General features: G+C 38.4%; 1 protein-coding gene across 1 annotated transcript in view; it reads left to right on the forward strand.

Annotated features, from left to right (window-relative positions):
* IMMP2L (inner mitochondrial membrane peptidase subunit 2) overlaps positions 1-13,667 on the forward strand; it is a 1,081,477-nt gene that overhangs the window by 250,914 nt on the left and 816,896 nt on the right. Inside the window, exon 3 of the mRNA XM_045288942.1 lies at positions 9,277-9,369. Within this exon, the coding sequence (XP_045144877.1) occupies positions 9,277-9,369 (93 nt within the window). The remainder of the gene's footprint in view (positions 1-9,276; positions 9,370-13,667) is intronic.

The raw sequence follows: 13,667 nt of genomic DNA on the forward strand, positions 1-13,667 counted from the left end.
ATATGTACATGTCTTTATCTAGAGCTCTATAAATACCCTTTGCCTCCCAGCTTTTTCCTCTATTTCCATTGATTCTGGGATGGAGTAGTGTCTTAAAGAAGTATTCTCCCCTCTTGCTGATGCACAGCCTGGTGCAGTATACCTGAGAGCCCAGCCTGAGGTTGCTATGGGGGAGAAGCACTGGGTGTGTGGGAAGCCAGGAAACTCTTCTCAGGGAAGTTCAAGCCTCAGCTGAATATGGAGGGTAAGTTGAAGGTAGGAAAATAGGGCTAAAGGAGTGTTCACTGCAGAGGCGACGGCTTGTGTTTAGAGCAGGGACTTTGGAGAAGTTGAAGACGCCTAGGTGAGGTGCAGCAGTTTGTTGAAAAGGGGTCTGCAAAGGTAAGGCTGTAGAACTAAGCTGCTTGGATAATCATGTAGTACAAAGGGGGAGATGTATCATTCTAGAAGGGGCAAAGCTTGATAAAATTTCCATTTCAGAAAGACCCTGGTAACTGTAGTGTGGAGAATAGATTAGAAATGGGAAAACCTATTCAAATATTTGTTGATGATATTATACAAATATCTAGTATGTATAATAGGCAGTTTCATGGATTTTCAGCTTGGTTGGGTTTAACTGATGAGAGACAATTTGAAACCACTAGGAAGTGGCATAAACAGGGCTTCTGTGAATCTCATTGCTATTTTATTCTGTTATTTGAATTTTTAGGCAATTTGAGTGTATTATATTCATATTTTAAGTTACTTTTATAGTTTACCATATTTTTGCACAGCTTTTATGCTAGAGATGTTAAAATAAATTTAAAACAAATTATGTAACTTTTTAGGTTTTTGTAAATCATTTTCTATGTTAAAAGGTGTGCATTTATTGATAAAAAAATTCTAGCTAACCTAGCTAGAATTTCAGGGGAAATTAACATATGTTAAATGCTAATAGACATAATATTCTATGAAAAAAGGAATTCAAGATCTTTTCTATCATACTTATGTGTAATTACAATACCACTTTTTAAAATATAAACTAGAGAAAATTCAAATTCAAGTTTATTAACACCATAAGGCTGTGTATAGACTTTCCCCCTTTTTATTGGTGCATATCTGCAAGCTTTCAAAGTATATAATACTTACAAATGTTTTTAAAAGCATGAATGAATCATTCTTGTTCATAAAAATCAAGTTCTAGAAGGATTCTATAGTTCAAATCTAACCTTCTTTCCAAATACAGAAATTATTCCTTCTCTACCACCTACTATCAAATCTTTCCTGTAACCCTCCTCTTAAGTCTTTTGATTTTATTTAATACTAAGCTCATGTCTTTGAAAAATCATCCTCTTTGGTTTCATTTTTAATCCCCTGTGGTTTCAAGGATATGTTTAAATAATTCATGTTATCAAGACTTATTCATGAAGATTTATGCAGGAATTTTAATCCTGGGAAAGGTTTTACTTCTGAGTATTACGAAATAGTTCTTTAGAGCTAGTTTGCTTATTGTGTTTATATGTGTTCACTTTTGTTCAGACTTGATTGAGAAACTCATTTAATTTATGTATATGTTTTTCCAAAAATGGTATATTTAGAATATAATTTATTCATTTATTCTCTAATTAATTCATGTAGTTTCTGCATTTTTTTTCTGTTTCCCTCCTTGGAATGTAAGTGATAGGTGTGTAGAACCAGGCCCTGTATATATTGACCTCTTAGTAAATATTTGTTTAATAAAAAGTCTTAAGCGACTGAAAAAAAGTCTTCAGAGCCACTTTGAGAAATATATTACCTACTTGAATTAGTATTACGAAGTTAAATTTTATGCTACAGATCTTATCCCAAGTTAGAAAGTCATTTCTAGATTGAATGATTCTGAATGTTTGCTTATGATTAAACTTTAGGATATAATCTTAGAAAAAAGTATAGTGTATATTTAATGTTTTAAGCCAGCATTTTAAATGAAATATACACTGCACACAGAAATGTGTGTATATCATCAGAGTAGCACTTGGTGGGCTTTTGCCCATGTCACCATCACACAGATCAAAATCAAGAATATTACCTTCCTTGTCATTGTTCCTACCCTACCCACATGACGGCATTGCTCATTACCCTACCCACTTGACTGCATTGCTCACATTTCTTGCTCTTTAAAAAAATATGTATTATTTAAAGTATAGATACATACATCCACCTCTCCCTCTGCCTCTACAAAACAAAAATTTCAGTATTTAAAAATTAATCATTTTCCAGTGTACAGTTACGTGGTATTAATTACATCTGCTAAGCAGTCAGCACAGTGAACCTACCAGGTGCTCAGAGGGAGCAGAGAATTTAATAGTACATAGTCTTTCTGTGCCTGGCTTTGAATAACTTTTATCTAGCTGAAAGTAGTACTCTAGTTTGTCTAATTACTGCTATGAACTTCTGATTTTCTCAATCATTATTTCTCCAGATTTGGTTCAATGAAACCGTTAATTCATTGGGACTTAGGTTTTTTAATCTGTAAAATGAGGAAAAAGGGCGAAGTGGGTTTCTTCTGGCACTAAACATTGGCATAGATGTTCCATAAATTATTCTAGGTGACTGACTGTAAATTTAGTAAAGTACTGCTTTGATTGGCCTCTGGATTTTCCTCCTGTTCCTTGCAAGTGGCAGGAAGTATTTTGGTGAAAGAATAACTTATCCTCCCCTTGCAGAGATTCATAACCGGTGCTAAATGAAGCAGAGAGGAGAGAGATCTGCTGAATCATGGTGTTGAACTTGGTATTCTCAGCATTATAATTTCTGATGAAAGGTGTCTTGGGAGACTTCTGTAAAATGACACATTCTGACACAGTGTGACCTTTTAAACTAACATTTCTATAATATAATATGGTTGCTCTGTTTCCTCGAAATAATAACGTTAGTTTGTACTGAGGTAGATAAAGATTTTGTTAGCAATTTCCTTGTGGTAAGTGTTTTTCCAGTAATTTAGTTTGAAGGAAGGATCGTTTGTACAAATAAAATCTGGAGGAACGCACCCCGGTCTGCTGGGATCTAGAAAAAGGTAGGTGACTTCTGGGACAACATTTTTTGAGACTGCAGTCTTTTTTTTTTTAATTCAGTATGCACACTAGTACATGTACACACAATTTTGCAGCAAAAAAACAAGCATACAAAATCAGACACATTGCAGGTTTTATAATAAATGAGCAAGCAACATTACAAACCTGGGTCATTTCCTCTGTTAAAAAGAAGGCAATCATTCAACATTTTAGATAAAATAGGGAAATAGGACTTCACAGTGCAGGCTGTGAATAGCATTGATAACCAAGAGCACCGGCCACAGTGCTTAGGACTCAGAAACCTGCACAGCAGTATGTTTCCTTCATGGGTGCTTAAAGGACTCTGCGTTACCAAAGATCATTCTTTAATCCACGCTGACCGTGCAGCATCTATTCTGATTATCTGATTCACGGTAGGCCCAGGAACTCTTCGCACCCAAATAAGCAATGACTCAGAATCCCTACTGCGTAACCCAGTGGTTCTCCACCTTCCTCAGGCCGCGCCCCTTGCATACAGTTCCTCATGTGGTGATGACCGCCCAACCATAAAACGATTTTCGTTTCTACTTCATCACTGTAATTTTGCTACAGTTATATTCAGGCGACCCCTGTGAAAGGGTAGTTTGACTCCCAAATGTTGAGAACACTGCTAAACGTTCTCGAAAAGAATCCTGGTGGCCCAGTGGTTACTTGTGGGGCTGCTACCGGCAAGTTGAGCCCTTAGAAACCACCAGCCGCTCAGAGAGAAAGAAGCGGCTTTCTCCTCCTGTAAAGAGTTACAGTCTCTGAAGCCCACGGGGACAGTTTCCGCCTCTCCTAAAGGATTGCTAGGAGTATGAAGGACTCAAGGATCCTGTATGCCGGGTAACAGTTGACTGTCCTTAGAAAGAAGGGAGGTTGGCTGGGGATTGGAGGCAGTTTGTTGAACTTGCGTCTTACATCCTCATGTAAAATATATACAATCATACCCAAACAAGAAGATGCTAACCACAAAGGAATAACATGTATTTCCTTTCACAGCTTGCTTTCAGTTCCTCACTCACGCATAATTTCCATACATTTTCCCTGCAAACTCCTCTCTCTTATACTCAAACAGTTCTCATTGTTGCCCTCTGGGACACCCTCTCTGTCACTGTGCATTAGATGGCAGGACCTTGTCCTGTCTCCTGAATCGTGCATCATCCTAGAGCCGAGGCTCGGCCTCCTGCAGGAAAGGCGCCGGCCTTCTTCCTTGGCCTCACCTTTCCTCCTGCTTCACTTACCTGCCATTTTGCATGAGCTGCCTTGAATTGTAATGTATCCCGTTAAGTGTTTCTTAACTCTTCAACCGCAGAATGTGCAGCGACCATCTCCCTTCTTCTTCTTCTTCCTCCACCTCCTCCTCTTCTTTTTCTTCCTTTTTGTAGCCACAGCCTGAGAATGTGTGTTGATACGACTGCTGCTGCTCCTGTTAACGGTGATGAATAGGAGTGACCCTGGAGATAGTGTACTTAGAGCGAAGACTGTCCCAGCATGGCCTTCAGCCTCTCCTCCACATCAGCAGCGCCCTTTTCTGACAGCAAGAAACCTGGCTCCCATCACCTGTTAGTGTCTTTACGTATTGACTGAGTCCTAAAATACATAGGGCCACTATGAGCCAAATCAACTCTAAGATAGAATTTTTTTTAATACACAGAAAGTAGTTTCAGAATTGCTAGCGTAAGCCAATGCACAATTTTTTTTCCACTTCAGCCCGAGGGCATGTGTATAGTTTAACTACTGTGCTCAAAATCTGCTTCAAGTAGTTTATTGTTCGTGTTCGGTGCAGTGACATTATTTATTCGAAGTCTGGTTTAGTTGGTATGTCCCTGTCACGATTATGTATTGAGACTGCTGTGCATGTTGAGGGGTGCTCTTCTGTGCGTGTTTCTGGTTGGTTTGATCTACTTGTTCTCTTTGAGTACATGGAAATTAACATGATTCTGAAAGTTCAGAATCATCTCCAGGAAAGTGTTAGTGCCCGCCCCCATTTCGACTTCATTCTCACTCACACTTTGTAAGTAACCGATCTCATTAATCTCTGGATTTCCTTTCCTGCGCTTCCTTTTATACAAGTGAGCAGGCATGGTTTCATTTTCCTGCTATTTATATTTTAAGGGCTCTTTGGCACTCTTTTTTAATAATGCATCCTGATAATAATCACTTCACATCAATCATGAAAATCATCCCTAGTTTGTCTTACTCTTTATATGAGTATATCAGAGTTTTTCCAGACTTTCTTCCATCTACCACCTTCAGTTTTTATTTAAAAATGTCTTTTATAATAGTATTGCAGTGCATAATCTTGTGCAAAAGCATTATTACATTGTGGGGATTGTACCACATGAATGATGTTCTAGATGAGATGTTGCTTGGGCCAAAGCAGACGATTAGTCCTAAATTCTCCTATGGAAGAGGAGAGGTGAATTCCCACCCTCATCTTAAGAGACTGTCTTGTTTTTTTCAGCTTCACCATGAGAAGGTGTGTTATGCATTTTAATTTTTTGCATGTCTGTTACTGGAGAAATAGTATCTCTGACCAGCTCTTGTGGGAAGTCCTCTTAACATGATGCTTTAAGGACCCATGAGAACGTCAAAAATCTGTGCATAGTCAGGGTGCAGTGTAGCAATGATGAAACATACAACTTTCCTCTAGGTCTTAAATGATTCCTTTCACCCTCCCTCCCACTATCATGATTCCAATGCTACCTTACAAATCCAGCTAGAGCAGAGGATGTACACTGGTACAGATAGGAACTGGAAACAGGGAATCCAGAACAGATGAACCCCCCTAGGACCAGTGGTGAGAGTGGCAATACCAGGAGGGTGGAGGAAACATGGGGTAGAAAGGGGGAACCGATTATAAGGATCTACATATAACCCCCTCCCTGGAGGATGGGCAACAGAAAAGTGGGTGAAGGGAGACTTCTGACTTTTTCATGTAAGACATGAAAAATAATAATTTATAAATTATCAAGAGTTTATGAGGGAGAGGGGGCCGGGGAGGGAGGGGAAAACTGATGAGCTGATACCAAGGGCTCAAGTAGAAAGCACATGTTTTGAGAATGATGAAGGCAACAAACATACAGATGTGCTTGACACAATGGATGGATGTATGGATTGTGATAAGAGTTGTATAGGCCCCCAATAAGATGATTTTTTTAAAAAGACTGGAAAAAAATCTGTGGCAAAGGGAATGAAAAGAGGAATTTTTCCACAAAGTTTTTGAAGTCTCTTTTATATATATGTGTGAATTGTTATTTTTATCTCTTTTGATTTTTTTTTCTCTTGAGTTTGGCCTTCTCGCAATCAAGTTTAAAGAGTTCTTCATAGAACACAGGGGATGTTAGTTTCATCAGCTCCATTCCCACTCAATGTGTGCTCTGGAGAATGGATCTGCAGGGTCTTCAAGGCTGGGACCTTTGAAAGCAGATCAGCAGGCACGTCTTCCGAAGCACTTCTGGGAAGGTTCTAACCACTAGTGTTTTGGTAAGTCGTTGTAACATTTGTGTCCTTTTACCTAGGGATCTCTGGCTGCCTCGTGGTTAAGAGCTGGGCTGCTCTCTGTAAAGCCAGCAGTTCAATGCCACCAGCCCCCCAACCCCCCTTCCAGGAGACAAACAAGGCCTTCTACCCCTGTAAGGAGTTACTGCCAGAAACTCTCAGGGGCAGTTCTACTGTGTCTTACTGGGTCGTTATGATTTAGAATGGACTTGACGATAGAGTCTAATCTTGAGTCTGAACCAAGTTGATGTTTAGATATTCTCTGTCTTCTGATTATGCTCTAAACCATGAGTTTCATGCAGTTTTATTTGTTCTTATTCTTACTTTTTTTTTACACTTATGCTGTTACTCTCAGAATTACACTTCTGCTTCACTTTTCCCAAGTTCCATTTATTAATGCATTTTTATATCACTCAACTTCCTGTGGCAATTTAAGTATTTCCTAATGTCGCTTATTATGAAATTCAAAATCTGAATAAACATGGCTGCTCACTAAAGGGCCTCCAACAGAGAAGAGGATATTTTGAATAATTCAATGAGAGCATTGCAGACTTTAGTACACATATGGTCTGAGCTTATTGTCGTTAGGCGCCATTGAGTTTGTTCCAACCCATAGTGACCATACACAGAACAGAAGGAAGCGCTGCATGGCTCTGCGCCATTCTCACAATCGTGGCCACGCCTACTGCGTCCGTCCATCTCATGGAGGGCCACCTCTGCTCATTCGCTTTACCAAGTGTGATGTCCTTCCCCAGAGATCAGACTTTCCTGACAATATGTCCCAAATACGTAAGACAAAAGCTTACCATTCTTGCCTCTAAAGAGCACTCTAGCCATACTTTTTCCAAGACAGACGTGTTTGTCTTTTTAGCAGTCCATGGTACTGCCGAGATTCTCGGTTAGAGAAAGAGTGAATTTGGAAGTTTTACCAAGGTCTTACTAATGTAAAAATCAATATCTTTTTTTCTTCTCTCTGTTATTAATGTTTAGAGTTGCTAACGTGTTTGTGAGGCTAAACAATAGAACATTGATCCTCATTTTGTGTTTGATGCATCATTGACTGCTATCTCTTTCTAAGATTACCTGAGATTAACTCTGTATGTTTAGTAAGTCCAAGGGCATGTTGAAGTTTCATGTGGAATAGTTACATGGGAATTTGCTGCAGCAATTTCTCTGCAGTTTAATGACAAGCAATTATCCACATCACTTCCCAAGCTGTACATCTCTCTCTTGTCCTTCAGCATTGTGACCATCCTATCCATTGGCATGCACATTTATTCTGCACAGTATCCAGCTGTTACCTACACCAAGACATAACACACCTCAAATTTATTAAATGAAACCTAAGACTTGCTTCATTTGGGCTCGTCAAATGTAAAATCTTCCTTTTCTTTCTAATGACCAATTAAAAACAATCCATATAGCATCATAGTGCTTCTAGAATTGGTGGCTCTTGAAAAATATGACTTGATCCAACGTGGAGCAATGGAGGGACAGTTCCTTTGTTACCAGGGAAAACTGAGTAATCATGTATATGCATTTCTAATTATCATCCTGTGGGCTCCTATTCATTTCTTGCTGCCACGGATTTCATTGTAACTTGTCATAATTGCTGCAATATTGTTTAACTTATGTTTCCTGAAGTCCATCAATTTCTGACACAGTCTTTAATATTCCTTTGTTACCTGCAGCTGAGTTGCAAAGAACCCCAGCTGTATTGACAATTTTCAAAATAACTTTCAAGAGCTTATCAAAGAGCACTCTGGGAAAGCTTTTCCAATTCTCTTTAAAAATCTTACAAGTTCTCCAAGCAAAATTGGATCATTGCACTTCCATTAGTTCTATTATGACTGAGAGGTCATGAAGTGTCTATTGCAGCTATCGTGTATATTCTCCCACTTAGTGAAGGAAAGACTGAGAAACGTAGACAAACCCTGTCATCTAGAGAGAAATCAGGAACATCTTGAGAGGCAGAAATGTGGAGACGTCAGGTGTGTTAGTCTGGGTAGACTAGAGAAACAAACTCATGGACAAACGTGTGTAAGAAAGAGGTTTATATACAAGAGCAGTTGAATATTCAGAAACCATCCCAGTGCAGTCCAGATCAAGTCCATAAGTCTGATATTAGCCCATATGTCTGATACCACTCTATAAGGTCCTCTTAAGACTCACAGAACACATGCAATGATGCCAAATGCAGGAAGATCACAGGCCAGTGGGTACAAAGCCAGTGGCAGTAGAAGCATCTCAGCACTGGCAGGGCTCTCCACGTGGCTCCTCCAAGTCCCAGGGCTGCATCAGGGTAGTTCCATGTGGCTTCTCCTCAGGGATGTCTTGCAGGAAGTAAGCAGAGAGAGAGTGAGAGTCTCTCCTGACTCCAAGGAGGAAATACAGCAGTTCCCAGAATCCTCAAGGGAAGGCCATGCCCACTCAGAGGCCTCATTGGCTATAACCTGATTGATAGACTAGAGTCCACCGCTTCACTCTTAATCCTCTCAAGTCCCAAATCGACTCCAGATGATGTAACTATCACATCAGGGGTCTTAATATTATTTGCTTCCTGGTCTTTGGCTTCCATTTTTGGCAAGCAATCATGACCCTTCTATTTCTGCAGCCACCTTGGCCAAATCTGTGGCTTTTATGATAGCACTTGAACTGTTAAGATACTATAGTATTGTCCCAGAGTCACCATGTATTTATTGCTTCTATGTGTCTCTCCCAGTAACATGAAAGGATTTCATCTGTTGGGCATGGATCTGGTGTTGGAAGAAGTGATCCAGGAAGTTTTCCCCTGGCGCCAATCCCCCTGCTTGAGGTAAACAGAGCTCAATTGAATGGGAGATTGAACTGTGTGGAGCAACAGCCCATGGGTGGCAGCTCATGGTGGAACTGTACTTGCATAGACTTTTCATACCGACACTGCCCAGAGTGGTGTGACATTAGAAAAATGGATGATGTTATCAGTGTAATCACCTTATACTCCAGGGGCATGATGTGCGGTGTTTTACTTGTTTTGTTTCGATGGATTTTTGTTTTCCTGTCTTTAGTTAGTTTTTGTTTGTGTATGTTTTGTTTACTGCTAGTTGGTTTGTTGCTGTTGTTGGGGTAGTTGGTCTTTGTGGTTTTGATTTTTGTCATAATAGACCTCCAAAGTGAACTTGAGTCATGCATATCTCAAGAGACAAGAGATGGATTATGGACTCCCCCAGTTAACTGTAGCCCCAATCCAAGAACAATTAGTTCTGATAATATGGCCCTGCTCAATACACACCTTCATGAAATGATCACAGAAGATAAGGGTGCTACATCAAAGTGTGGTGAAGAAAGTAGATGGTGCCCGGCTATCAATTGGAATAGTGTCTGGTGTCTTAAAGGCTTGCATTCAAACAAGTGGTTATCTAAGCAAGGTGTCAACTAAATAAGTCCACGTGGAAAAGCGCTCTAGCTGGTGTGATCATCCTTTCCATGATGACAATAACAAAATTTAAATATTCAAAGGGAAAAGTATCAGAACCTAAATTGAAAACACCCAATTTGTAGAAGACTGCGGAGGAGAGTGGGAGCCCAAAACTGATCTTAGCGCATCTAATCAGGTTAAGCCACTGGTAGAGCCCTTCTAGCCACAGGCAAGGGTTTCAAACAACTTTACTATCAGATAGAGATCATTGTAATTGTGATTATACTGGATTGAACTTGATACTTGGTTAGTTGACATCCCTCTTGACCCAACCTGAAGTTATTCCAGATGCAAGTATTTCTTGCTTGTTCCATGACAAAAATTTCTTCCTTGGCCTTTTAAATACTGATGGTGGTCTTTCTTACTCATTACTTTTATTATTATCTTTGTATTATTATTTTATCCTTACCACTTTATTTTATTTTTGTTCTTTATTGTTTCTGTTGGGTTTTCCAGTTTGTGAAGCGCAGAGGGAGTAGTAGATACACAGAGATAATAACTGAGTTAAGGGTTTATAGGGGAGGGAAAAGTGGGGGCTGAGACTCAGGGGGAGTGAGTAAACTGGGGGAGCAAACAATGTATGTGGGAGGAGGGAGGGAGCACGCACTAGCACTGATTGTGATTGCACAACTCATTTTAAAAGTGATTTTACTATAAAAGAAGAAGAAGAAAATGTCGTAAATTTGATTGGGGGTAATAGTATAATTCTTCTTGATATGATTGAACTGTTGAATTGTAGGTTATATGACAGTTAAACTGTTAAAAAAAAAAAGGATACTATACTATTATTTGTTAGGATCTCACTTTCTCCTGAAAGTGGTTAAAGAGATTTTCCCTTCTTCTATTAAATAACAGCGTGTTTTCTCATGCTTCTTTTATTTATATTAGATAGTTGGATATTTCTTTTCTACCAGACACTATGAAAGATGTGCTTAAATTCTCTGGAGCTTAATGCGGTAGATGCGTAAATGAAGAGTCCATTGTAAACCTTACAGGAACAACTTTCATAACGAAGTATGTAAGGAGAATAGAGTAGATGCTAATGAAATCAGACAAATGAATTCAAATTCATTTGATTTTTCTGAAGTAGATCTCTCCTGGGTTCTTTTCCATGGGACCTTGAGGTGGGCTTGATTTATCAACCTTCATGTTAGCTGCTGAACTGACAAACCATTTGATCCTTCCAGGGACTTCACGTTTGGAACAGATCATTTAAATGATGTCTATAACTTATGCATATAAAAGTACCAATGACTCATTTTAAGCAGTAATACACTGTATCTCACAAACTAATTGCTATCGAGTCAATTTTCACTCACAGCAACCCTATAGGACAGGGTAGAACTACCCCTGTGGGTTTAAGGAAAATAAAACAAAATAATTCTTAGCAATGTCACTGTTGACCCCACTATGTTTACTATCAGTCAGCTATTTTAGAAGATTGGAGAATTCCAAGATTAACAGTTAAGGTGTGAGATCCATCTTTCTCAACAATTCACGATCAGTTCACTTAATAGGATAATAACCTGTAATTGTCTACATATAGTTTATTTTTTTCTAAACCACTGTCTTTAATGCTAGTTTTAAGTAATTTGAATATTTATTCTAGTCTTCTCTGAGGGGACTTGGAAGTCTGGTGGATTATGTGTTGGGCTGTTAATGGCAAGGTTAGTAGTTTGAAATCATCAGCAGCTGTCTGGGAGAAGGATGGGGTCTCTACTCGTATAAAGGTATACATCTCAGAAATCCACAGGAGCAGTTCTGTTCTGAAGGGTTGCTATGGGTCACAATGGACTCAGCGATAGTTGATTTTTACTCTTCTCTCCACTCAGACAAGAAAATAGTAGATTTCCTCATTTTCCTTGCTTTGTTTATTATGAGGGCACCCAACCAAAAATTATCACTTTAGAACCAAACATTTTATGGCTAACTACTTTAAAATGTCATATTTATAGGAAAGAATATGATCATTTTTTATGTGTGATGATGACCATTTTATACATAAGAAAATTAACAAAAATTCTATAAGAATATCTAATATCCAGTCCACGATTGTTCCCAGAGATCTTTGATAATTTTAAGTTTTTTCTTCTATCAATACCAGTCCAAGTTCACAGGATTCTTATGTCTTCTTTGCTATCACTTTTGGTAATGAAATCCACAGCCTTATTTTTGATGTCTGTAGTAAAGAGAAGTGACCCCTCTGCCGGTGAATCAGTTTCCCCCTTTGTGTATGTGGGTTTTTTTTAAAGGGAGGTCAGAAATATTTTCCACAAAAGCTTAATGATAAATATTATTGAAGTTTTTGATTTCCTACCTTTATGGATCTGAATGGGATGGATTTTAGAGGAAATGGTTTTGGTCTCCTATTCCCCTCCCCCCCTTCCTCCCCTGCCCTCTGCTGTTTCATATTTAGAAAGTAGGATCTGAATTGAGGCTATATGAGCTGACTCTTGTAAGAAACAACTGAGAATTGAGTCATCTTGGAACTGTCACTCACAGAGAGAGATATTTTTATCAATTACTTTGTAAATATTATCACTTTGATGGCTTGTGATATTTTACTTTTTGGTCTTAATTTAGAAATGTTTCTGTAGTTTTGAGGAAAAAACACAATACTGTGTAAATTTATCAATTCTTGCTTGGTCTTCTTATTTTTGGCAGTCTCAATCATAAATGGATAATCTTATAGACTTAATTGTGTTATTATAACATGCTAATTGCCATCAGAGCACCTACATATGTAAAACCTACTCAGTATAATTTTCTTTTTATCTTTATGGGCTTGCATGTAATAGGAAGGGAAGGGGCTACACATTTAGCCTGAATTAGATTTTTAAAAATATAATCATGTTTCTTTAAAAAAGCACTGAATATATTTGAATCACATCATGTTATTTTCCATATGTAGATTCAGGCACTAATAAATTATCAATTGCATTGTATCTCATGATTCAGCTATCGGCAAAACTACATTATTATTTAAATTCTAGCATATTATTACTACAGTGAAATTTCACGATGGGTTCAACTTCTCTAATAGGAAAAGCAAATGAGTAAACTGCGAGAGCTTCTATTTTGACTACCATATTGATACAGCTAAAAATAACATTCTAAAGAAGAGTCATAACATGAACAGACATATGCACACTTTTGTTCATGTAAGACTGTTTACAATAACAAGAAGATGAAAACAACCTAAATGCCCATCAGATAAAAATGAATAAAAAACTTTGGTGCATATGCACAATGGAATACTATGCATCCCTAAAAAAACAATTACAAAACCATGAAGTACCTTATGGCATGGATTGGCTGAAGAATGTTTTGCTCACTGAAATTATGAGACCACTATTCTAAGGAAAAAAACAAATAAACAAAAACACTACACCAGGATAAAAACTTCCATACAAAGGCACCAGGTTTTGGAGATTGCCAAAGTGGAGAGGTCAGGGAGGAAGATGAGCCTGTGGTCTAGACTATGGATGGGTGTTGGCTTCAGGGAAGTGGAAGATAGTAGTCGACAAGAGGGTGCAGGGTAAACTATGGGGGAGTTTGATTAGTAGTTTAAAATACTGGATACAAAGTTGACGATATGAAATGTAAACCCCAGTCTACCTTTCAATTAAAAAAATTGTTTTAGAAAAACAATAGTA

Source organism: Echinops telfairi, unplaced genomic scaffold, assembly GCF_000313985.2.
Source record: "Echinops telfairi isolate 266 unplaced genomic scaffold, ASM31398v2 ScPeMD7_23;HRSCAF=83, whole genome shotgun sequence".
Taxonomy (NCBI): Eukaryota; Metazoa; Chordata; class Mammalia; order Afrosoricida; family Tenrecidae; genus Echinops; species Echinops telfairi.